The sequence below is a fragment of the Thamnophis elegans genome, chromosome 13 (genome assembly GCF_009769535.1).
Source record: "Thamnophis elegans isolate rThaEle1 chromosome 13, rThaEle1.pri, whole genome shotgun sequence".
NCBI lineage: Eukaryota > Metazoa > Chordata > Lepidosauria > Squamata > Colubridae > Thamnophis > Thamnophis elegans.
The window spans coordinates 17,007,709-17,032,654 of NC_045553.1; the positions used below are offsets into that span (position 1 = coordinate 17,007,709).

At 52.8% G+C, this 24,946-nt stretch overlaps 1 protein-coding gene across 11 annotated transcripts; it reads right to left on the reverse strand.

Moving 5' to 3' along the window:
• Positions 1-751: 751 nt before the first annotated feature.
• Positions 752-21,814, reverse strand: PATZ1 (POZ/BTB and AT hook containing zinc finger 1). Of its 11 annotated transcripts, none has more exons than XM_032229228.1 (6): positions 20,505-21,814; positions 16,888-16,951; positions 12,948-13,019; positions 10,377-10,548; positions 4,897-5,034; positions 752-2,335 (listed from the first exon to the last, which is right to left on the reverse strand). In XM_032229228.1, exons 1-6 carry the CDS (start codon positions 21,812-21,814, stop codon positions 1,920-1,922), a joined length of 2,172 nt encoding a protein of 723 aa, XP_032085119.1. In that variant the 3' UTR covers positions 752-1,919. The 11 variants fall into 11 exon arrangements, with proteins under 11 accessions (XP_032085119.1, XP_032085118.1, XP_032085117.1 ...); XM_032229227.1 differs by having other exon boundaries at positions 752-2,338; XM_032229226.1 differs by having other exon boundaries at positions 752-2,338; positions 4,840-5,034.
• Between the last annotated feature and the right edge of the window lie 3,132 nt (positions 21,815-24,946).

Below are 24,946 nucleotides of genomic sequence, written 5' to 3' on the forward strand. Positions count from 1 at the left end.
CCTCAAGTGATGTGGAAGGAAACCAGGTTAGGCGATGGAACTGCAGAGTGCGCAACTCAGTTATTTATTTATTTTTAAAGGAGGTGGCATTGTTGATGACTGGGCTCTTTGGGGCAACCTGTTTGGAGGGCTGCCTATATTCCTGTGGAATCACAGGGGAAAGGGACAGCCGGGCCTTTAGTCTGATCTAAGAAGGTTTATGTTTCCAGAGACAAAGCTCAGCACATAGAGCAGTGGTGTCAAACGTGAGGCCCTGAGGCCGGATACAGCCTATGGGGCACTTAACGTGGTTGCCTGGAAAAAGCAGACCGGCCCGTGGTGCCCCTGCCAATAAAAACAGAGCTTGGGAGGGTTGCATTTGCACCCACCCCCCCAGCTCCTTTTTCATTCTCAGAGGGCTGCAGGAGATCGTTGCAGCCGAAAACACAGCTCGGGAGCCCATTTTCGCTGGCAGAGGGCTTGGGCCACAAGTGCCCCCAACACAAGTGCTCCCAACACAAGTGATGGCAAGCTGGCCATGCCCCCTGGCTATGCCCCCAGAGGTCAACCACAACCCTGATGCGTCCCTCAATGAAATCAAGTTTAACACCCCTGATACAGAGGGAGGGTGCACCCCCAAAGGTGGCAATCAGAAATGGCATCTTCCCACCAGAACAATCTCTCTTCTGCCATCAAAGCACAGAAACACCTTTCAATCCCTGCGCCAAACAAATAAAAATAAATTTAAAAAATCAAAAAAGACAAAAGAAAGTTTAAAAAGTAACATTCTAACTTCTTTAATGCAGTCCAATCCAATAATTATTTTCTGCTTTGAAATCACTCTGTGAACTCTCTATTTATTTGCACAGGAGGTTGGTGGTACAAAAAAACATTATCATCTAATTGAAAATGTTAAACATCTGGAGGTCTTTATGCATCAACCAACCAAGAGTGCCCTCTTACCTTCTTTTAAAGTTTAAGCTTATTTCTCCCACCCCCAACTGTCTTTCCCTTTGCATAACTATATTATCCCGTAGACTTAAAAACAATCAACTAGGCAAGGTTTTAATTATGATACATCTAAAAAAAATTAATCCTATCCTAACATGACTGCTGCTTTAAGAGCTTTCTGTATAATTGCCCTGGAAGGCATTTCAGTAGCAAATCACTACAACAGGTCCTAAAATCATAAATGTAATAATAATAATAACCATAATTATAAGAGAGAGAGAGAAAGAGACAGGAAACAATGGCTGAGTATTGAGGGTCAGAAAAACAAGCCAACCACACAACTGAGGCGTCCCTGCACAAGGTCCTCCGGGAAGCCACTGCTATGCCCGCCGGGGGGTCTCAGACAGCCTTCTGGTCAGCTCAGGAATCTGGTAGCATCTCCTCCTTGGGGCATCTCTCTGCTTCTTGCCAACTGCCCTGTCTTCTTGAAAGGAAAACGATGGCTGGCTTTGAGAAGCTGGCCTCCCGTGGATTTTCTTTTCCAAGGAAACAGCCATGCTAACTACTGGGTGCCACAGGGAGGGGAGGGGGAATGTGATGGTTGAGAAGATGTGAATCCTGAGCAGAGAGGAAGGCCGAAGGACAGAGCGCCGGGCTCTTTGCCAGCTGAAGCGGGACATCTCCAAATTCTGGATCCAGCTTTGGGGTATCTCTTTTGTTCACAGGATCTCCAAGCCAGGGCTCTGCCAGCCTTCTGCTCAAGATCTCCCATCCCCTCCATCTCCACCCTCCTACAGGGACTCTGCAGATGCTTAGATGAAAACTGTCTCCATCCGGGGAAGGGCTTGGAGAAAAAAGAAAGAGGGGGAGGGGGGCACCTCAAGGGAATTTAAGTCAACCTCTCCCCACTCTAAAACTGCACCTCACAGCCACCTTCTCTAGAAAATAAACACTGACTGCTGCTGCTGCTTCTTAAGAGCCAAGGCGCCTCACTTAGCGTCTGGCCCCATCGGTTGCTGGTCAGCTTCTGGATCCACCAGAGACGAGGCAAATGCGGACTGCACAATCTGAAACCCAAAGGACTCCAGGAGAGACATGTTCTGTTGGGGGGAAAAAGGGGACCCCAAGGCAGAGGCCAAGTCCCCCAGGGGGGCCCCCAAGGAGCGGACATGAACTTTCTGTATGTGTTTGTTGAGATAGGACTTGGATCTGAAAAAGCTGCCACATTCGGGGCAGGGGTACTTCTTATCCCCCTCTGACTCCAATTTGTTTTTGGTGACCACCATGTCACAGGAGAAGGAACCGTTGGCATTCTGTTTTTCGGGCGTCTTGAGGTCGCTGGCGTCAGAGAGGTCTCCGTAGGAATCTGAACTCTCAATCTGGTCCGAATGTGAGCATTTCTGGCCTTCTAGGAAGAGAAAGAAAATGGCGGTTTTCAAATCCAACGGTGGCGACCCGTTTCCCAGGGACGCCCCTTCTATTTCTTCTATCCCATGCAGTGGGAAGTCTAGCTGGGAAGTGCAGGCACAGCTACCTTAAGGCCCACAAAGCATTAGGCCAGGAAGGACCAACCTTGGCAACATTTCAGTCTCCTGGGCTTCTACTCTCAGGATTCCCCAAACAACCATGGGCGGCTGGGGGATTCTGGCAGTTGAGCCCCACAAGTCTTAAAAGTGGACCATCCCTCATTGGGCCCTGAGAGATACACGCCATGGCCCCAAGAGGCGCCTAGCTAAACTGGCCCAACTGAGGCCCAGGGCAGATTCCAAACCTGGGCTAATCGTCCTTCAAGACGGCAACATCATCAACGTGCGACAAAATGTCCCACGCCCTGTTTCAATCGGTTTCTGAAAGTCTCGTCCCCTGGGCTTATCCACTGCAGCTACTGGTACCTTTATGGGCAAAGAGGACGTGTCCACGGTGTGAAAGTGCAACGGAAAACAAGAACAACTCCCCTCACTTGCCAATTCACAGGAGAGGAGCCGACGTCTGCCAGAGAGGTTTAGCATCCCAGGCCAAGGTATGAGGAGAAGCCGTATGGGAGAATCTGGCTGCAGCTGCAGGGGATGTTGCCTGCAGACACCCCCCCCCCCCCCCAAGGCTCAGCCGCTTCTCTGGCTGGAAGTCAAGCACATTGAGAGGTGCAGCAGATGGGCCTCCCTCTAGGCTCTACCCGCTCCCCCATCTCTGTAGCCCATAAAATAGAGAAGAGGCCTAACTGCCCATCCGGCCTCTACCTGCCTCCCTTTGCCATGTCAGAAAAGGCCCGGATAGCCCCCCCCCCAAAGGTTTTCTTTCCTCTGCCCAGACACAACCCAAAGCTGGGCTCCTCCACTCAGCTGTCTGGACTCAGGGGATTCGTCTCTTTGGGATCCAGCCAGTCTTCATATGTGGGCTGAATCAGGCCCTGCAGTGAAGCCTCCTAGAGCCTATTTCTTTGGGCACAGCATGTGATGTGTGAATGCAGCATCTGCCTTGTGTGAACTCTGGCTTATGATTTATCATTTTGAATGAGCCCAACTGGGAAGCAGCTATACGTTGCCACATCCTGCATTTGGGGGGGGGAGGGTTGCAGAGGCCCTGCAAGGCTGCTCCAATACTGCTGACAGACCTGAGGGTAGAGCTGTGCCAGGGGCAGCAGGTCTGCACAACAGCACAATTTGTGCACCGAAAGGAAAGCACCACACATGAACGAAACCTCGCGACAGGCTCAATCAAGTCCCATTTTGGCCTGAGCCAGAAGACAACCTCAAAGCCAGTGGGGGTGATGGGCAGTGACACCGTGCCGGCCAGAAACGATTTAGAGCCCGGCTCCACCTGGGGGGACACGGGGGAGGCAACTGAGGAGGCACAGAAGAGGACAAGGAGTCGAGAAGAAGAACGTCCCTCAACTTCTAATTACTTTCCTCAGCAAACAAAAGCAGATCCCCCCAGGAGACCAACAGAACGGGCTCAATGCAAGCATGACAAAGGGGTGGAGAGGAAGGGCCCCTCTCACCCCCAAGGAATAAAAGCCCTGAGGGGCAGCCATGCCTGGAAGCTCTGAGGGCCTCTCCAAGCATGATGCAAGTGTCTTCTTCAGCCTTCAGAAGCCAGGACCCTATGCCCACTCCCACTGGGCAAGACTGCCTCCAACTGCTAGCAGGGTCTGCACCCAGGAGCCCCTTTGCATGCTAACACGAGATCAGCTGGAGCTGCACCGCCTCCCTGACCTCCATGGCTGACCACCTGTCTGGAGGCCATCAGAAGGCTGAGCTGTCCTCACACTGAGCAGCCTGCCCACACCTTGTCTTCTGCCCACAGGTGTGCCAGGTTAGGGCTCTCCGGATTCCCTGCCATAATGGGAAGGCTGCCATGGCATGAAGGCAGGAGGGGGAGAACTAAGCCCCCCTCCCCCGTCCAGGAGGCAGTCTGGGCTACGGCACTAAAATGGACGCCAGAGGTCAGCCAGAGGCTTTGGAGGCTCCAATCTACCTATTGAGAAAATGCAGTTTCTCCAGGAGATCCTGGGCTACCAGTCTAGGATTGGGGGGTGGGTGGGTGGGGACGGGGACACACCCTTCTCTGGAAAATGCCAGCCATTCATAGTGAGGAAAACACTGATTTGAGGGTCAGAAAGACAACATCAGAACACAGGCTTCAAAAAAACTGCTCTCCAAGTGGAACACAATCCCAGAGGGGGCAGGGATGCCCAGAGCCCTGGGTGGATTTAAGAATGGGAGCAGCTCATCTGTGTGTCTCCAGCATGACAGTGAGGCAGACTCCCCCCGCCCCCCAGGCAGCAGAATCTCAGGATCCCAGCCAGGCCTCCCTTCGCAGAGCTGGGGGGTGCCCTGGAGGGCCTGAGCAGGGCCTTCCCTTGCTCCCTAAGTCCTTTGCTCAGCCCCATGACGGGCCCTGGCCACCCACCTGTCCCCCCCACACACACCAGAGTCCTAGGCCGAGATCGGGGGAGGGGTCGCTTGCCTTTGATGCCATAGGTCCTGACGCTGTGGAACGCCGCTCCCCCATTCGGAATGGGCTCCGGGTGCCTGGAGACCTGGGGAAGGGGAACACCGTGGTGGGTTTTAACATGGACCTTTAAGTAGGAGGCAGAGGAGAAACCTAAACAAGACAAAAGGAGATGAGATCCTGCCACCAGCACCGACGCGCCTCGGCCTGTCTCCCCTCGGACCTCTCCAGCCGCTCCCAGGACTGGCGCGGTGGGTTTTGGAAGAGGCAACAACCTGCAGACGGTGCCTCTCCTTTGTGCCCCTCCGTTGGGGGAAAACTGCCCAGGCATGATGGAGCCAAGAAAGGAGAATATTTGTCGCTCCAGGCTGAAATGAGGATCCTTGGTGCTCTCTGAGCTTGATTGTTTCCTTGCAGACGTTTCATGACCCAACTAGGTAATGTCATCAATGTTAGCACTAGCACTGATGATGTTATTTTCATTACAACCTATGACGACAACGGAGCCCAAAATTTCCATTGCTAAGCAAAGTGGTTGTTAAGTGAATTTCGTCCTATTTTATCATCGTTTTTGCCACGGTTGTTAAGTGAACCACTGCAAGCAAGCAGCCAAGCCCAGAGAGCTGAGGGGAGCTTCCAGGCCCAGCCGATGCTGCGGCAAGATGCGCCAGGGCTCTAGAATCCCTTCATGGCCGTGTCCCTTCCAGAAAATCACATACCAGGAATATCTTGAAACACTCAGGTCTGCTCTGCTCTAATATTCGATTGGCAGTCTGGAACAGGCCAAAGTGAGAAACTTTGGCCAAGAGGGGAACAATCCTCTGGAGAAGGGAGGTCTACTAACTCCAGTCCCACCAGACAGGACAGGACAACCTCTCCAGAACTCCCCACCAGCAAAACTGCAACTCTTGACACAGCAGGGCTGTCAGGTGAGGAATGGCAGGGATGGAGACTCCGCAGGCGACACAAACCCACCTTCTCCAGATAGCTGTTGGTCAAACACCACTAGACCCCCCAGGAAGAGCCAGGGGGCCTTTGAAAACTAAAGTCCACTCCCATCTCTTCTGCTGACAGGGTCCTCCTCAGGTCAGCAGGATCTCAGATGACGTCTTGCTGGCATTTCCTGCACGTCCAGGGAGTCTCTTCTCTATGCCAAGGCCCGAGACCCTTAAGCAGAGGGGCAAAGCCAGGTCCTTCTACCCCGTAGCCCTATTTCTCAACCTTGGCCACTTTCTCAACCTTGGCAACTTTACGATGGGTGGACTTCAATTCCCAGAATTCCCCAGCCAGCAAAGCACGGCCCTAACCCAAGAAGCTCATGGCTCACATGCCATTCTCATGTCTTTATGTTTCATTTTTCCTTAATGGAGGAAACCAGGCTGAGCCCCACATTTAGAAGATTAAGGGGGGAAGAGTTTCTCTTGTTTTCCCAAGAGAGAAAAACCACATAATGTTACTTTGGGTAGAGTGGTTGTTGCAAAACTTTCAGGACACCAGAAACCTCTGCACCAGTCACAGAACTTCTGGATTAAACAAGAGTGTGTTACCTAGTAGTTTTTACCCTGATTTCTGGCTCTGAAAAGCACAGAAAGTCTCCAGACGGCTGCAGTTTCAGGGGCCCAGGGTGAAATAGGTCTGCGAAGGCTCCCCTTTGCTGGGATCACTTCCCAAATTCTGGGTTGGGCTGGAGCTCCTCAGAAACGGAATTTTCCTTCAAGGGAGCCCAACACTTATATCGCATAGCAGTTGTTAAGTGGGTTTTGCTCCATTTTATGACTATTCTTGCCAGTTACTAAGCACATCACTGCAATTGTTTAGTGAATTTGCGATCCACCAGGGACTGAGACAGCTGTGGCGGTTGTGGAGGGGGGGGGTGCTGTGCGCAGGACTCCTTTTGCCCCCACAGCCTGCTTGTTTAAAGGGACTGTCTCGTCCTCAGAAATGTCCAACAGCCCAATTTTCCTGACTCACCCACCCCCTATTTAAAATTGACGGCTGTTTAAGGCTTTCTGGTTCCGGGCCTTCACGCTTCCTGTGCAAAACATTGCTTCTGCAGATGCGCTAAATATAGCAAGCAAATAAAACTACCCCTCGACTTATGACATGAATTGAGCCCAAAATTTCTGTTGCTAAGCAAGACAGTTGTTAAGTCAATTTTGCACCAGTTTTCCTGCCACAGTCACCAGGGCTGATTTCATTATATTAATTTATTATATGACTCTTCTTTTATTAGTTTTATATGAGGTTTTATGTTCTGTAAGCTGCCTTGAGTCGCCAGGTGCAAATCAGCAGCAACATAAATTCCCTAAATAAAATAAAATAAATATGGTTCTCGAGTGAATCGGCTTCCCCATTGACTTTGCTTGTCAGAGGGTGGCAAAGGGAAATCCCGTGACCCGGGACACTGCAACCGTCATACATATTAATCAGTTGCCAAGTGGCTGAATTTTGATCACATGGTCATGGGCCGCTGCAACAGTCGTTAAGTGTGAAAAATGGTCATGTCACTTTTTTCAGTGCCATTCTAACTGGTCACTAAATGAATGGTTGTATGTCGAGGACCCCTTGTACAGAAATAAGCTGTTGCTTCTCACTCTGCAAGAAAACCCGTTTCATCTGCGGAAGCCCTTGTGCCCGCTCAGGGCAGCTGCAGCCATGGCACCCAGGGGCCTCAGAAAGAAGAGCTTGGCCTTGCCCCCTGGATTGGGGGGGGGGGGGAGGGTGAGAGAGGCCTGGAAATCCCAGCCAGCCAGTCCAGCTGAATGCAGGAGGCCCCTGTCCCATTCTGGGCCTTTGCAAACCTGCTTCTGAATGCCAGGGGGGAGTGCAGGGCTGCCAAGAGGTTGGGCGGGGCCAACTTCAGGACATTTTTTGCTTTCAACCTCAGCTTCTCCATTTTAGGGCTTCCACTGCAGTTTTCCTCTAATTCTGAGCTGGAAATGGAGGGAAGCCATGCCACCCATAAGTTGCTCGCAAATGGGAGGATTGCGGGTTGTCAGGCCCAGATAACTGGCAGCCTCCCCCTTTCCCAGGGCATGTGGCTGGGCTCAAGGTCTGTCGGTATCCCCTCAGGGCTGGCAGAATCCAAGTAGGTGAAGATGACAGGCTCTGGCTGGGCTTCTGGGTGTCCAAGGGGGCACCCAGAAGAACCCACCTCAGCCTTCCTCTACCAGAAAACCAGAGTGGCAAAAGGCTGGGCAGATCGAAAATGACAAACATGCTATCTGGATGTCCACCAAGCAACCTACCCTTTTCCCACCCCAGATCAGCCTCCCAAACCCCATTTCAGCTACCGTTTCCTCCCTTCTCAGCCTCAGCAGCCTCCTCAGATGGACTTTCCTCGGGCTGCCTGCACGTTAACCTCAAATATTGAACACTATCAGCAAATAGATGCATCCAACCAGAAGGTGCATCTTAAGACAAGGATGCCCAGCCTCACTCAGAGTGGTGGCACCGTGGCTGAAACACCCCCCCTCCCCCAATCTCCAGTTCCACTCTTGAATGGGTCTTATGCCTAGGAAGCTCTTGCTGAGATCAGCCACCACCAGTTTCCCTGCAATTTCAATCTATGAATCTGTGTCCTCTACAACAGGAGTCTCCAAACGTGGCCACTTTAAGGCTTGTGGACTTCAACTCCCAGAATTCCCCAAGCATCTGCTCTACAATATAGTCTCCTCTGCTTTTTTGTAGAATGCTGTCCTTCTCCTTCTCTGGCATGTTTCCTCAAGGCTACACATCCCAATTCCTTCATAGGACTGATGCTTTTAGCCCCCTCCTCGTTTCCCCGGCCTTCCACCCCAATCCTCTGCTTCAGTGCAGGATCTCTGACAGACAACCATCCAGTCTCTGCCTGAAAGCCTGCAGCGAGGAGAACTCTCCACTTCATTTACTGGCTGACAGTTTCTGCACTTAGGAAGGGCCTCCTGACGTCTAACCTGAACCTCCTTCCTTTAACACACTGGTCTGGGTCTTAACTGCTGGGACAACAAAATCTACTCATTCCTCTAAGTGAGAAGCCTTCAGAGGTTTCCAGAACTTCCCCCTGAACTGGATCCATATGCCAGAGCCCTTTTTCAATCATGGTGCCCAAAATTGGACACAACACTTCGAGTGGGATCTGATCAGGACTGGGTAGAAGAGAGCAATTAGGTCCCATGACCTTGACCCTCTGCTCCTATTAACACATCATGTGTGCTTCTTTAGCATCTGCATGGCACTTCTGAATCATCTTAGATCCTAGAATGCCCTGGATAGATCTTTTTGAATTGTTATCTTCAATGCCTTTTATCCCTCCCTCCCAGTTCTGTGTCATCTACAAACTTTTCAAGTATCCCCTCAAGTCTCCCATCCAAGTCCTTGATAAATGCTGCACAGGGCCTGGGGCAGTCCACTCCAAGTGTCCCTCAACTGAAGGGGATCCATTAAGTACAATCACCTGTGTCACAGTGGTATGGTCCAGCTCATTCATTGCCATTTTATTATGGAGAAAATTATGAGAGACTTCCTGACTGCTTTGCTCATCTCCTGATCTACTAAAACTACAGCTCCCTATTTTTCTTGCCTTCCACACTCCCACAAATGGAGGTTTCTCATAGAAAGATCATTTTGCCCCGCCTGGAGTCTAAAGAATATATTACCACTGATATCACTCGCAGTCATTATTTGCGACATCCAAACCGAGCCATCTAAGAATGAAACAGCTTTAGCCCTTCCATCGTTTCTTTTTTGGCTACAGCTGCAATCTCACGCATCCTCCCAGAGGGACTCCCCATGGAAATAAAGGGGAAGGATCATGGAGCAGAGCCAACGCCGGTTCACATGTTTGGAAACTTAGGCCACAGCCCAGAGGCTGCAATGGGAAAGATCCTTCAGGGCTCAGGGAGGCTTTTCTGAGTAAGAGAAAGACACGCCTTGCAGAGTGACGCACCCAGTCATTGCGGAGGGACATTGCTGCCATGCCCTCATTTGGCAGAAGGGCTCATTTGCCCTGCACACTAGGAGGAATGTGCGGGTGGCTCCCCCCCACCATCCCAACCTCATCCCCCTTCTTGGAAATGCTGGGCTCTGGGATTCCTGGTGTTTCTGCTTGGGAGAATGGGAGCAGCTTCAGCCAGAGAAAGTAAGAAGTCAGAGGCAGAGCCCGGAGTCCTCCCCCTTGCCCAGGTTGGAGGTGATTCAGAGAGCAAGACGGGGTGCTGGTTCATGCATAAGTTATGCACCTACTCTACGCCCAGAGCTTCATGTTGGACCCCTGGTGCCTGGAAGGAACATCCAGAATGACCGTCCAGAAGCACCAGGGCTGCAGCAATAGAAGATGGGGTGCAGGGCCAGATCTGGGGGTCTTTTGTGTCTGAGAGTCAACAAACAACAGGCTCAGGAGGAACATCCTTCTGTTGAATGGAAGAGTTGCTCTCCTCCTCCTCCGGAGACCCAATTGGCTTGAATCAAGCCACCTTCCCACCCGCTTAGCCCGCCAGCAGCAGGAGGCCCATTACCTCTGTTGCAGATGGTGCAGAAGTTGCTTGGTCCTTCGCTGTGTTTCTTCAAGTGATCCGCCATGTACGCGGCCCGCAAGTACTTCCCGCAGACCTGGCAGGGAACTTTGTCTTCGTGGCAAGCCAGGTGAGAGCGCAGCCGGTCCCGGGTGGCAAAGGAAGCGTTGCAGGTCTGTGGACGGCAACAAAGGGACATTAGCCAGGTAGGGGCAGAAAGGGACTAAGCTCTGCTGGGGTTGCTTGACCACAGAGTTTTGAGTCAGGCATTTAGCTGAGCCGTAATTCACCTTTAGCTACAGCTCCACAAGGGCAGGGTTGTCGTGCCCAAACCCAACCTACGTCATAGCCCTCTTTCTGCCTCATCTGCCTAGGGGGCTGCAGCTCCAAACTCACAGACACCCCCCCGCCCCACCATTCAATTGTTACGGTCAAAGGATGACCAGGACTGCCCTAAGCCAGAAGAGCCAAATCTGAGCCCTTGCACTGAGATCCGGCGGCATCACGGCTGACCCAACAGAAGCCCCTCTGAGGGCTCCTCGCTAGCAAGAGATGGTCACTCAATGTTCAGTTTTTTTTTTCTTTTTCTGTTCAGAGAGGAAAGATACAGCTGGGGAAGCCAAGAAGCAAATGGCTGTGAAGGAAACATCTCCAAACCATTTCCCATGGGGACACAACCGACAGCCGCCTTTTTCTTCATTGCTTCCATAAAGTTGCCAAGAAAACAACAGGGGTGCCTTCCTATACTTGAGGGGAAAGGATAGCCTAACATCTCGATACCAATGTGTCCCGATCTGGGTGGCCACAGTGGCAATCCCTTTGCAGTCGCTCGGGACTTTTTGCCCCACCAACTAGGGTGGCCTCAACAATGCAAGAGGTTCTTGGAGGAACCCCAGGATGATCCTGCAGCTCCTCTCCTTCGTATCAAAATGTCTCCTTTAGGGATCTTTGTTGGGCAAATAATTTTGCCCCTGGAGGAGCTGCACTACCAGCCATGCCCATGTTGTGGCCCACAATGGGATGACCAAAAAAAAAGGGAAGGACTGTGCAGCTAAGCCTGGTAGCTGGGCATCGAAGGGATCCCTCGGGACCTTCTGATGATCAGCTGAGGGTGCTGAGCTGCTCCTGGAGAACCGAGGAGGCGTATATAATAGCATTTGTGTCTGCAACACAAGGGGGTGCAACCTGGATGGCTAATGTTGCACGAGGAAAGGATGCTGGGATTTCAAATGATGAAAGCCAAAAGGTGACCTATTTTTCAGGTAAGTGAAGCGAAGACCTGGCACTGAGCAAAAGAGCACACGGGAGAAAACGCCAAGAGGAGCCGAAAGCAGAAGCCTCAGGGAGAATGCTGAGGGCTCTACAGTCCCATTCAAAGTGCTGTTTCACAATCAATGGAAGTGGAGCCCTTTGGAGCTGAAGAAGACTTTTGAGGGTTGGGGGGCATAGGGCTGTTCTCCTCAAAGCATCCCTTTTGATTCGCATGCAAAAGCTGTTCCCCCTCTTCACGATCGCTTCCCATGCCCAGCAATGTCACCCGTGAAAAATAAAAGGCAATTTTTATGACTCCAGTGGGAAGTTACCAGTCAATTGGCCATTAAAAAAGCCCATCAGTTATGGGTTGCAGAGCTCCATGATAGCTATCTTCGTGGCCATACGGGGAATCCTCAATTAGCAACCACAATCGGAACGGGAAAATGAGTCACTAAATGGTGTGGTCATCAAATGACCACATCCAATTTCACAACTTTTTCTGCAGTCATTATGTTAACCGAGACACCAGGTGATCCTGATCTGTGGCCTTTTCTGCCGGATTCCCTGTGGCCTGGGCTTCTCAAAGCCGACTGAGAGGTTGCAAATGGAGATCCTGGGATCGGGGGGTCCTGCAGCCATTGTGAATGAAAGCTGATCGCTGGACATGATCGATCATGTGACTGTGGGGACGAGGCAACAGTTGTAGGTGCCAGGACCTCACTTAAAAATGTCACTTAAGAACCGTCCTAATTCTAACAGTCATCAAACGAATGGTAATACAGTATGTTGGGAACTATTTGTAAAAGGAAGAAAAGAATCACTTTATTTATGTATTAAATTTATATGCTGCCCGTCTCCTTGATAGGTTGACTCTTCTCCTACACTTGTAAGCAATTCCACCCCTCTCGGGAGGGTTCAGGATGTCCCACCAACTTATTCCCCCCTCTCCTTCAAGAGAAATTCCCAGTAACCGGTGCATGACAACATTTAATTTGCTCGTCTCTCTTGGTGCCAAATGACAGCTTATTCCCAGTCAAAATTAAAGGACTGGAAGGTAAAATAAAAATCATTTTAAGAGAAGCCAAAATATAAGATCCAAAATGCAGAGGTCAGCTTATCAAGCAAGACCCAGAAAGTTTAAAATAAACCACATATTGTTAATGCTTTTTAAAGAAGGGTAAAACATTACAGGAGACCACTGTTCTTAACAACAGTGGTAAATAAGTAAAAGGTCGAGTAGTTTCCTGTCAAGCATGGCAAATATAGTAAGCAAAGAGAAGTGTGTTTATATTGAAACAATAAACAGTGTTTAAGAAATACCTCTTGAAGTTTCAACTGTTCTATGGATGTAGAGGTCTCTGAGTTTATCCCCTGGAAGCTGGAATTTTCCTGCTAATAGGCAGGAAGTAAGAAAGATTAGAAAATGAAGACTAATTCCTACATCAACATCAGTGGGGAAGACAATCAGTCTTCACAACCCACCCACTCCAGACTCTCCCCGATGGCTAGAGGGGAAGAGGGGCACTTGGAGGGCAGTGAGAAGGAGAAGACTACCCACAGGAAACTCCTGCGTTACGTCCCCATTTCTCTAGCCACTTTGGGGGGCTCCACCCTTGGATAGGTTTACCCCGAAGCAGGTTTTGCTGCAATGTCTGAACCAGTCCCCCACCCCTCAAAAGCTTCTGTTCTCAGGTCCACAGTCCTCAGGAGGATTGGACTGTGATTGGCATCTGGGCTCATCCACCCTCCACAACAGCCAGCAACACTGGGAACTGCTTGGCCTCTGAACAAGGGAACAACGGCCAAGCGGATTGAAAGCAAGCTGGAAGCGCCTGTGTTTTGATCTCGGCTCCTCTTATTAAAGGGAGCAGAGTTTCCTAAACTGTGGTTGTACTTTTCGTTCCTGGGGGCATCTTCCCTGCAGAAGAGAACCAAAGTGCTCTGGATAGAAACTGCAGCTGGAGAGATTCGGCTACCTGAAATCAAGACAGTTCCTGAGGATGGGAGGGGGAATCGAGTCCTAACGATGATGCCACGTTTCTTTCCTAAGGTGCCGATTATGAGGCATAAAATTATGATGACATAAATAAATTCATCAAGTGCAAGTACACTTACTAATCACCAAAAACTTCCATTCAGGAGACATTTCCTATGTTGAAAGTATAATTTGCAATTTAATGTACTTGTTGCTTCTTAAGAGAAGCAAACTTCTATTATTTCTTTTTGTTTGTTTGTTTGCATACCTTGTTACCCCAGAACAAGGTATTCTGGTAAAGCTCGGTTGCCTTCTATATTAAGCAGAGAAGCGCTGCTCACATCTCGGTGCGAGGCCACAAGGAAAAAAACATATTCAGAGGGGCTGCTGATTAGCAGACTTTGAGGGGGGTGCTTCCCAATATTGGGAGGGAAAAGGGGAGTCTGGTAAGCAGAGCTTGCCTTTTGCTCATCAACTGGAGAATAGAATACAGAATAACAAAGTTGGAAGGGACCTTGGAGGTCTTCTAGTCCAAACCCCTGCTCAAGCAGGAGATCCTAGACCATTCTGGGCAAAAGGCTGTCCAACCTCTCCTTAAAATCCTCCAGTGATGGAGAACCCACAAGAGCCAAAAAGAATCCCTGACTAAAGCAGGCAATAAAACCCTTGTTAAAGAAAACTTCCCTTGGCTTGGAGAATCTCATGGCTGATCCCAAACATCCGATTACTGGCTAAGTGACCAAGAATGTAGAGGCCCTAAAGCTGTGGTGGTGAACTTATGGCATGCCTGCCAGAGGTGTCACACAGAGCCCTCTCTGTGGGCACGCACGCCATCGCCAGCTGCTCTTCTGGTTATAGCTTCAGGGCAGCTGAAGGATCCTGCATCTACTCAGTCAGGGATTTCCATGTGAGACTTCAGCTCTATCTGTTCCTGGACCTCCTAAAATGTCAGTCCCATCAAGCAGGGGATCCTGCTTCCCAGCCCCCTGGCGACTGGGGCACTGTTTTACAACCAGTCCATCTCGCCTGTTGGATGAGGAGACCCCCTACTGGAAATTGGCGCTAACAGCTTCTTCCCAGTACTTGTGAACATCTGCATGAGACCCGAGGAGCCCTGAGGCTGTGTGTCCCTTTTGAATGGGGCGAGACCCAGCTGTGTTCCTATTTTCCCACATCTGAATGGAAGCAGCTGGGTTTATGTTTTGTTGCTGCCGAAGTCTGCCAGGGCTGGACAAAGGCAAATAAACGGAGCTTAAGTCCAGATAAGACGGAGATGCTGCTAGGATTGGGGTTCAGCTTGTTCTGGACTCCCTCGAAAGAGCAGATCCACATCTAGAGACCCCTTGGCTGTCACTGGATTTACAGCGGATGACGACGGCAAGGAAGAGCTCCTGCACAGCTCCTGCATGCCTAAGGTGCTGGCCGTGATGGCAATTGGCAATTCCTAGAAACACCCAAACAGGCTAACCTGGGAAACAACTGAGTCTAGCCCTGACACCCCCCTCCCCCTCCCAAACTCATGCTAGCTTCAGCATCTTTCAAGGCCAAACAAACCCACTTCCCTTCCTGGTGAACATTCACCACTTCCAGCACGTAAAAGTCTGCAGAGCATTCCCACAGCAATTTCCTCCCCAAAGAAACCTGCTAACATTTAACTTTGCCAATCTTCTTGGAGCCAAATTAAAACATTTTTTTTCCATTTGCAGGATTACTGGGGATGATTTCCTCTCCCCCTTAATCCTGGATGATTCCAGAAGACTGATTGAGGCCGCGACATCAGATGGCTGCCACCCATTTCTAAAGTGAATATGCTACGAACCCCACAGCTTAAAATACCACCCCCCCTTTCTAACTTTATTCAGTTCAGGCTCTTTTGAGGACACTTCCCCCCCCCCCCAAAAAAAAACACCTTCAGCCTGTAGTCCTCCCAATCTTGGTTTGGGATCTATTACAACTAGTCCTCAATTTATGACAATTGGGACCAGAAATTGCATCACTAAGCAGTGTAGCTACTAAGAAGGTCATCGCTTGACTGGAACCAATTTTATGATCATTTCTTTACCATGGTCATTAAGTGAATCTGCTTCATTTGCTGACTTTTTTGGTCAGAAGCCAACAGGAAGATCACAAATTGTGATAATGAGATTGCAAGACACTGCAACCCTTGTAAACGCAAGCCAGGCACCCGAATTGCAACCACATGACCACAGGGTGGTACTACGGACATAATTTTGAGGACAGGCCATAAATCACACTTTTAAGTATTGTTGCAACTTCAGACCATTGTTAAATGAGTGGTCGTAAATCAAAGACTACCTGTATTACTAATTCTGCTAACAAATCCTGAAACGCAACCCATCTTCAGAGGATGCTTAATCCCCCTTAATCCCAGTTAATTTCCACCAGAGTTCTGGGGCTCAACCAGCCTTACCTTCCCCAGCGCCCAGTCAATGTGTGTGCCCCTTCCCCAAACTCGCAGCAGCAACAACACTGGGGTATTATGAAAGCTGAAGCCCACCCACCTGAGAGTATCCAGGCTGGAAAGGCTGGCCCAACATGCTTGAAATGGGGGAAAGGAAATGGGGTGAGTGGGTTGTACAATTATGGACAAGAGGAAAAAAGACCCCCGTAGCCACAGTAAGGCCCTACAGCATCCTGACAGTTTGACAGGAGTTTCACCGTTTCTAAATTGCTTGGTTTTAGTGCAAAGGGGAAGGAGTTTTTCTTTCAAATCCTATTAAAATTCCATTTTCAGTGGATTATCTCTGTGCTTTAAACTTCAACTGCAAACAAATGTAGTTTGCAAGTATGGAAGGAAAACTCTGCACATGCTTTGCTTTGTCTTGTTCTGCTTCAGCCACAAGAAGCCTCAAGAGAGAGCAAAGAAGAAGCAACCGATTCCCAAGGTCATGTTCTGAAGGCTGCTCAGGCAGGGAGGGATCATCCAGGAAATGGGGTTCAGGGGCTAGTTAGTGTTGCCCCCAAGCTATGGCCAGTTCTTGTTGAACAGGCAGAAGAAGAGGCACAGGAAGGGAGAAGCCCAGTGTCTGATAGGGGAAAGCCAAGCTGTAAAGAAAAAGATCCAAGGCTGGGGAGGAGGAAGGGTCTTCCAGGGAAGAAGAAGGCAGCTGGAGAAGCCAAAGACGACATCAGGAAGCGGCCAGGAGGTCCAACGGCCTCCGGACTCTACTGCAAGCAATGACCACCCAAGAGCTCCAACTCCACTGCAAAGGCATGCTTTGTTTTAATCTAATGAACACCTCCACCCCATCCCAGGATACTTACCTGACATTTGTGAGGCCTCTCTGATGTGTGCACCTGCTTGATATGCCCATTCAGGTGGTCAGGCCTTGAAAAAAAAAAAAAACAAGCATGACTCCATCTGCAGGCTTACTCCTTGGACACACAGTTCAGCCACGTACTCTCAAGGGACCTCCAGAGGTGTGGAAGCGCCACAGCTCCACAGACCCCACCCACCCACCAATCTCCTGAAGAGCCAGGAGGCCCTCATGCCACAAGTGAAGATGGTCTGCACAGGCTTCCAAGACCCCAGTGGTCTCCAGGTGGGGCTGCAGCCAGAAATGTCCTAGAGGAGACCTCTGGGCCACCTGAGCTGGGCCTGCTTGTCCAAAGACCAACATCACAATCTAATGGTCCAGCCCCGGATCCCTTACAGAACCCCCGTCCCCTTGATATCGAGCAAGAGGATCTCATGGACAAGGCCCATCTGCCTACTGCCTGGTTTTGCTCTCCTCTAGGCAGGAGAGTGGATGGAGAAGAGGCAGCCCTGCTTATCATCCAGCAGACATACGTATACATGCACACACACCCACAAAACACACACCCACAAACACTTTTCTAGACTCCCCATCTCCCTCAAGGTGGGATTTTGTACAGTATATGTCCACATTTTACTGTGAAATGTGAATACATGTTGGAGATCCATTATGCCATATGCTAAATAACTTCTACATCTGAGGAGTGGAGGGGTTGAAGGCCACCTTCAGGGAGGCATTTTCTCCCTTCTCCCACTTTTACGGCAGGGCTCTCCAACCTTTGCAACTTTAAGACTTGTGGACTTCAACTCCCAGGATTCCTTAGCCAGCGTGGCCTTAAAGTTGCCAAAGTTGGAGAGCGCTGCTGTAAAAGTGTTCCCCACAGTGAGCTTCATTCACTTTCATTCTTTTTGGAATGAATGAGCTGGGAGGGACCTTGGAGGTCTTCTGATCCAGCCCCCTGCTCAAGCAGGAGAACCTATACTACAGCTCTCATCAGACAAGATCTCACACAAGCATTAAAGGCAGGAATCTCACCATCAAGATCGCAGGTAGTCTCAAATACAAACGCCCAAATCAGGTGCCTCCGAACTTGGCAATTTTAAGACTTGTGAACTTCAACTCCCAGAATCCCCCAGCCAGTATAGCTTAGCCAGAGTTGAGTTCACAAGTCTTCAAGTTGCCAAATTTGCGGACCCCAGCCCAAATCACGAGGTCTTGCCTATCATGCAAGAATATGGAAAGCTCAAGAGACGTGGTCACCTCATGCATGTTCTACCCACTTTGGGTTAAAAAAAACAGCCTGGCTGGCATTGCGTGGGATCTTCTGGGCTGTTGTGGGCAGAGCTGCTGTATTCTGGCTGATGCCAACTCCCCCCCATGCCTTTCTTCTAAAGCCAGCAACCCTCAACCCACTTACCTGGATGGAAGCCTTGCTAAACTCAGTGGCACTTACTTTCATTTATAGGGCTGTCCTAAGGAGCCCTCCTGTGGTCATCCAAACAGCCTAAGAGGAGCATTCCCCTTCTTCAGAGAGCTGCAAAGATGCCAGGCCACGAGGCACAGGGCTGCTCCCATCTCAGTTCTCCGCACAGTGGCTGACTCAAAGAGTAGTGCCCCTTGCCACCAAGCCCTTGGGGATGCCCCTGCCACTTCTGAGGAAAGCAGCCCAAATCCAGGCTAATTTCAGGGGCTCATTTGGTCAAAGGAAGGAAAAGGGACCCTTCGCTCCATAAAGGCCAGGGGCTTGCCAGGAAAGGAAGAAGACGTCCATCTCTGTGGCTGTCGTGTCGTGAAGGGCAGGTCTGGGAAGAGATGCCACTCAGGTTGAGGCCGGAGGGGCGCCAGACCCTTTCTGAGACGCTGAGACTCTTCAGAAAGGGGAGCCTTGCATATGCGCGTCACAGGGTGCCCCAGTTGCCATCTTTCCTCCAGCTCCTCTGTGCCAAGGCAGCTCAGGCACGCCAGAAGGAAAAATAGCGTCTGGGCCACCTGGAAAAGGTTCCTAAGGCCGCCGGCTGCCAAGCAGGGCTATGGCATGGATTCTGACCGCCTGCTCCTAGGCAGATGCACACAAGACTCTTGCCAGGCTCAACGAGGCTCTTTTGTCCCTAAAGGGGAGGGTCCTGAATGGGGGGGGGGGGCTTTGTTGCCCTGTCTGGACAGGTGGCATTCAAAAAAATTTCAGCAAAGTGAGGTCCTTGGATCAAGCAGGAAAGGAGGACATTAATTAAAGGGAGCCTCCAAAGCCACATTTCTTTCAGGAAATCCAGAATTGCCAGGATACGGCCACCCCTTAGCTTGTCAGCAGTCCTGACTCAGGGCTGTTTGGGGACAGGGCAAGGGGTCTACTGTGGCCTGCTGCCCACCCCTCACCCTAAAGTGGAAGAGAAGGACACTGTGATTGGCTGCCTGCATAACTCAAGCCAAGCCCCACATCCGATCTGGCTCAGTCTATAATGTGAACTTAGTCACAGTCATTTTCTCCCTTTAGACCAGGGGTCTCCAACCTTGGCAGCTTTAAGACTTGTGGACTTCAACTCCCAGAATCCCTCAGTCAGATGGCTGAATAACTCTGGGAGTTGAAGTCCACAACTCTTAAAGTTGCCAAGGTTGGAGACCCCTGCTTTAGACACTAGCAAAAGTCAGCCCTGCAAAGCTTCCTACCAGGCTGGTCCTCCTGCCCAGACCGCCCCCACTTCTATTTGCTCTCATCACCTTAATGGGGCTGAGGGCCCAGGAATCTCCCAAGCCTGAAAGCAGTAATTTAAGAACAGGATCTCCTCGTTAAAAATACGATCGATTCCCCCAATCAGGGGAATCTGGATCTATATTTTTACTCAGGAGAAACCATTGGGAACTGTGACCTTCAAGTCAATGTGTGCAAACCATAATAATACCTTTGGGGGGGAAAAAGGAAAGAAACAGGAAGGATGAGGGAGCAGCAGCAATGACAATCACCCCCCCCCCACTTTTCCCCAGTAAACTAGAACTGGCAACTTTAAGACTTGTGAACTTAATTCCAAACCTCCCAGAATTCCAGAGCTGGCTGGGGAATTCTGGGAGTGGGAAGTCCACAAGTCTTAAAGTGGCCACGGCTGGACATCCCTGCAGTGAACCATCTGCAATCCTGAAGCTGCTTCCCTCCTCTTTAGGCTGCAACCCAAACCGTGGAAGCCACTAAGGGCAAAGCACGGAGATATCCAAGAGGCTAGAAGTGGCTGAACTTTGGGTGCCCTTCTGAAAAGGAGCCTTGTATAGGTGGGGCCCGAGAGTCTGTCTCCATAAACAGAAGCCAAAGCATGAAATCCCCAATCCTAGGTGGACACAACAGCCCCACCTGTCATAAATAAAGGGCCCGGGAGACCCAAGTTGTGGTCCCTGAAGAGGCCAGGTCCCTCTGCACACCTGGATGGCTTCACCCCTTCTTGAAGAGCTGGTCGGGGTTACAATCTCTTTCCTGCTGCCCCACTGAGAATGTCCTGGGGCGGGGGTGGGAGAGCGGTTGGAGGGGTGGGCTAGAGACTGCCTGCCTGCCTGCCTTTCTCCCTCAACCTGCTGCCCCCGGGGGCTGGGGGGGGGGGCTGGACCTCAGCCTCTCTGAACCCAGCAGCGCCTCTCTCTTACCTAGAGAAACCTTTTCCACAGCTCTGGCAAATGTAAGGCTTCCCCACCGAACCGTCATGGGAGCGGACGTGGTAGGACATGCGGTCTTTCCTCTTGAAGCGGAGGCCGCAGACGGGGCACGAGTAGGGCTTCTCGCCGGAATGGGACAGCTTGTGCCGGTTCAGGTGGTAAACATCCCGGAAGATCTTGCCGCAGATCTCGCAGGCCACCTGCTTCCTCGTCCGGCTGCGCTTGCGGGGCGCCTCGGGGTCCTCCAGGCCGGGCAGGCCGTTCTCGCTCAGCCGCGGCGGGGGCAGGTCGATGTAGCCCAGCTGCAGGCTGGTCACCCCGTGCTGCGCTTCGTGCTGCCGGAGCCGGTTGGCGTCAGTGAAGACCTTCCCGCAGAGGCCGCAGGGCAGGATGCCGGCGTCGCGGAGCCCTCCCGGGGCGCTGAACATCACCGAGTCCAGGAGGTTGGCCTTGCGGGGGCGCCCCCGGCCGCGCTTGCTGCCCAGCGAGGGGCCGGCGCCGCCCACGCTCTGGAAGGGCGAGGCCAGCAGGGGCGGCGAGAGGGGCCCGGCCACCATGGGCAGCCGGTCCACGCCCTGCAGCACGGGCAGCGAGGCCTGGGCGGCGGCCGAGAGCACCGCCCGCGTGGCCTCGTCCTCGGGCATGCCGGCGATCCCGTTGCCGTTGGGCGCCAGGCCGGCGCCGTTGGTCATGTCCAGCGGGAAGCCCAGCTCGGCGGCGGATGCGGCGCCGGGGCGGAAGAGCATGACGTCGGGGCGGGCGGCGGGCGGCACCAGGATCTGCACGTTGGACTGCTTGATGACCTCCTGGCAGATGTCGATCACGGAGCGCATCAGCAGGAACTTGGCGGCCGTCATCAGCTCCGGGAAGCTCTCCAGTCGCACCACGATGCGCGACGTGTAGGCGAAGTCCAGGATGTCCCCGAAGACCTTGGAGCTGATAGTGTGCATCTCCAGCTCGCGTGCCCCGCCGCCGCCAGGACCGGGCCCCCCACCGGGGCCGCCCCCCGCCTCGCCGGCGCCCCCCTCCGGCGCCCCGGCGCCCTCGCCGCCCAGCCCCTGCGCGCTGAAGACCGACTCGAAGTACTCGCTGCAGGCGGCCAGCACGGCCCGGTGCGCCGGGAAGCTCTCGTCGCCCACGCGCAGCAGCACGTCGCAGAAGCGCCCGCCGTTCTTGCGCTGCTGGTTCAGGCTGTGCAGCAGGTCGGCGCTGTGCCGGCTCACCTGGTAGGTGTAGCAGCTCGGCGGGGTCGCGCCGCAAGGGTTGCTGGCGGCGGCGGCCGCCTCGTTCACCCGCTCCATCGGGGCGGCCGCGGCGCCGCGCTTACCTGCCTGCTGTGCCCGGCGGCGGCCGGCAGGAGGCGCGCGCCCGCCTCCCCGTCGAGGGGCCGCCCGCGCGCCCCAACAGCCCCGGGCCCGGCCGGGAGCGCGCGCGCGCGCTGTCCGCCCGCGAGTCCGGCGGCTGCGAGGAGGAACAAAGGCCCGGCCGACGCCGGCAGAAGAGCGCGGCAGCGAGGAGGGCGCGAGGGGGGTGCAGCAGGCCCCGGCGGGCGGCTTCTCCACGGGCCCAGACGGCGTGGCGCGGCGAGGCGCGGGCGGCGGCAGCAGGCTGGGCCGGGGTCTCTCGAAGGCCGTCGGCGCGGCGGGCGCGGCGCGGGGGGGCTCCCTCCCTTCCTGGGTGTGCGTGCGTGCGAGTGTGTGTGTGTGTGTTTGCAGAGGAGGAAAGATGGCAGCGGCTGCACTTCCTCTTGCACTTTCACCTCTGGGGGGGGAGGAAGGGGAGGGGGGGCTGTCCCCCACCCCCCCGCCGCAAAAGTAGGCCGGCCGCCGCTCTGGGGTCTCCGCCGGGCCGCCCCTCCCCGCCGCCCGACCCCCCCGCGCTGCCCCCGTGTCAAGACCCCCCCGCGAAGCGCCCCCCCGCGCCGTTGCCGCCTCCTCTGCCGCCCGAGCGGTGCCCCCTCCCCGCTTCCTGCCCCCTCCCCTCCCCGCGCCTCCGCCAATGCCAGCGCGGCCACGGGCGCCGCCGCCCCCCGCCCCTCGGCCTGGCTCCCAGCGCCCCCCCCCCGGCAGCCCCGCCCAGCCGTCCTCTCCCCCCTTTCCTCCCCCCCCCCCGCCGCGGGTCCTCCTGGACTCCGTCGCCGGTGCTGGGCGAGCCACGTTCCCTCGGCGGCACGCGGGCCGGGCGGTCGCTCGTCCTCCCGGAATCCCCCTTGGCAGGCCGCCGCTTCTGCCCTCCACGACCCCCAGGCAGCCCCTCTGCTCTTGGGCGGCAGGAGACCCTGGGAGCCTGTTTTGTCCCCTGGAGCGTCTCTGCAGCAGAAGCTGGTTGGGCTTAAAGGCGTGTTTCAAACAGACTGAAGGAGAGAGCCCCCTCCTCCCCCTCCCTCCTTGCACCCCTTCCATTTTCCTGCCCCCCAGACAGCCAGTCGCCCCGAGTTTTGCTCCCCGATTCAGTGGCTTCCTTCCTCCTCCTTCCTCTTCCAGGGCATCTACTTAAAGCATCTGTTGCCATGGTACCAGCATTCACATCTCCAACTTCTTGGAGAGCCCAGTGGAGGAGGCTGCCCTAAAGTTGCCAGAGAGCACAAGAGGGCCCAGGCCTCCAGGAAGCCTGCCCTGCCTATTAGCCTGTCCGGGCACCCTTGCTCTGTGGGATGTTTGGCCAGCTAAGAGCCTGCCAGCCTCAGGGTCTCCCATGGGGAAATCAGCCTCCGGGTGGATTTGCTGCATCCCTGGGCATCCCTGTGTGTCCCAAGTAACTGGGGGGTCCCTTTTGTAAGGTTAAAATACAATGCATGGGTGAATTTAAAAAAACCAAAATTGTACAGTCCCGTTGATGCTCTGTCGGGAGGGGGGGTGGTTTCCTTGCACTCCCAAGTCGTACAGAGCCAGGACCCTCTGGGAGTGACTTTCAAGTGGCTGGTGCTGTTCCCAGGGTTGTCCTTTGGCATCAGCATATGCAGTCAGTACAGCCCTCAAACTCTAAGCACCCCTTCAGTCCCAAGGATGTTGCACCTGCAGAAAAACCAGCTGCCACACGCAAAGGGGGACAGCAGAGTCTCCCAGGGGGCTAATACCTTTGCAAGGGGATCCCGGGAACCCCCCCTCCCAAGGAATGGCAGCAGGAAGAGGGCCCAAATAAGCAGAGGCCAGGACCTGCCTGCCCCTCATCCCTTGGGTCACAGGCCTTTTGACTGCACAACGTGCCCAACTTTCTCTGCCACTTCGTGAGATTCTGGGCCATCAGTTGGTGGCGTAATATGCACAATAAAATCATACTAGTGTACACAAATGTAAGTCGGCAGAGTTTTGCATCACTTTAAGGCAGAGAGTAAACAGACGCATCATGGTTTCTTAACCGTGGTTTGTGGACTAAACTATGGCCCTTCTGGAGAAAGATTTGGCTGTGATTTCCTATTAAATGATTTTAAATTTTAGTTGTATTTGTTTATTTTGCTTTATTTTTATTTATTATATGCCATCTGGAATTGCTATGTCTGAGTTGGGTGCTCACATGGATTCTTTAAGTAAATCCCAAGTGATACTCTTAGCAATATCTACCCCAGTGGAGGTGTATCTGGAAATGCATCAGAACAGATTACAATTCTCCCTCATTCCTAGTTGGGTTGCTGGAATTAAGAGGGTTGGATCTGGAAAACCAGGACTCCTGGATCCTGAATCAGGGCATTTCCAGAGAATTGAACAGTCAAGTGACATCCAAAGTAGCTGGAAAACTTAAAAGATACTCCCCCCCCATCCTTCCCAGAATTGTAAGCTTATTAATTAGCACACTCCATTTATTGTGTGCCTCTGAAATAAGTAGGATTTAAACTATTTGTTTAAAATATGCTGCTTTATGTATATACAGGGTTCACTCATGAATAGCAAGGACCATTTTCAAAACAACATCCTAAAGTCACTGGACTAAGCCAGCTGGCAGAAGCAACTTCTTCCCATGCTGGAAATGTGTCCAGTTTTCCAGGTTTCCTTGAAAGCCCATTTCTGGGTTACTCCTTTTTGTTCCAGGGAAGGAGTGAAGTTTTGGGCCCCATTTGAACACCACGATCAGTTTATGAAATGAATGTGGAGATGGGACTTGGCTCTTGGTCATCGCAGACTCAGTGTTTGAAGGGGAGGCAGTGTGGCTGAGGCCTCCTGCTTACACTCCTCTCTGGGTTTGGGAGACCTGGGAAAACCTGCACTGAGCAGCCACCAAGGCACCCCAGCAGATACCTCTCCCTTGCCCTCTGCTGATGCCCCCTCCTGGAGGTCAATTGCCCAATAACATGGGCCTTGGTGCTCTTGGCAGGTGGGAGCTGGATCTAGGAGCCGATGTTGCAACCCCTAAAGTGCAGATAACCGATGAGGGCGTTAACACCAGATGTCCCCGTCAGGCACGAGCTGACTGGCACTACGTCCACTCTCCTCCTTCCC

Excerpts from the sequence above, each read along its gene's own strand:
- PATZ1 (XM_032229226.1), bottom strand. The coding sequence starts at position 21,814 with ATGGAGCGGGTGAACGAGGCGGCCGCCGCCGCCAGCAACCCTTGCGGC. Across the intron at positions 5,035-10,376 it reads CTGCACCATCTGCAACAGAG|GTTTCTCCTCTGCCTCCTAC; the intron begins GTAATGGGCCTC and ends TGTCTTGTTTAG. Across the intron at positions 2,339-4,839 it reads GGTGTGTGTGGGGGGGACAG|AAGGCCAGAAATGCTCACAT; the intron begins GTGGGTGGCCAG and ends TTCTCTTCCTAG.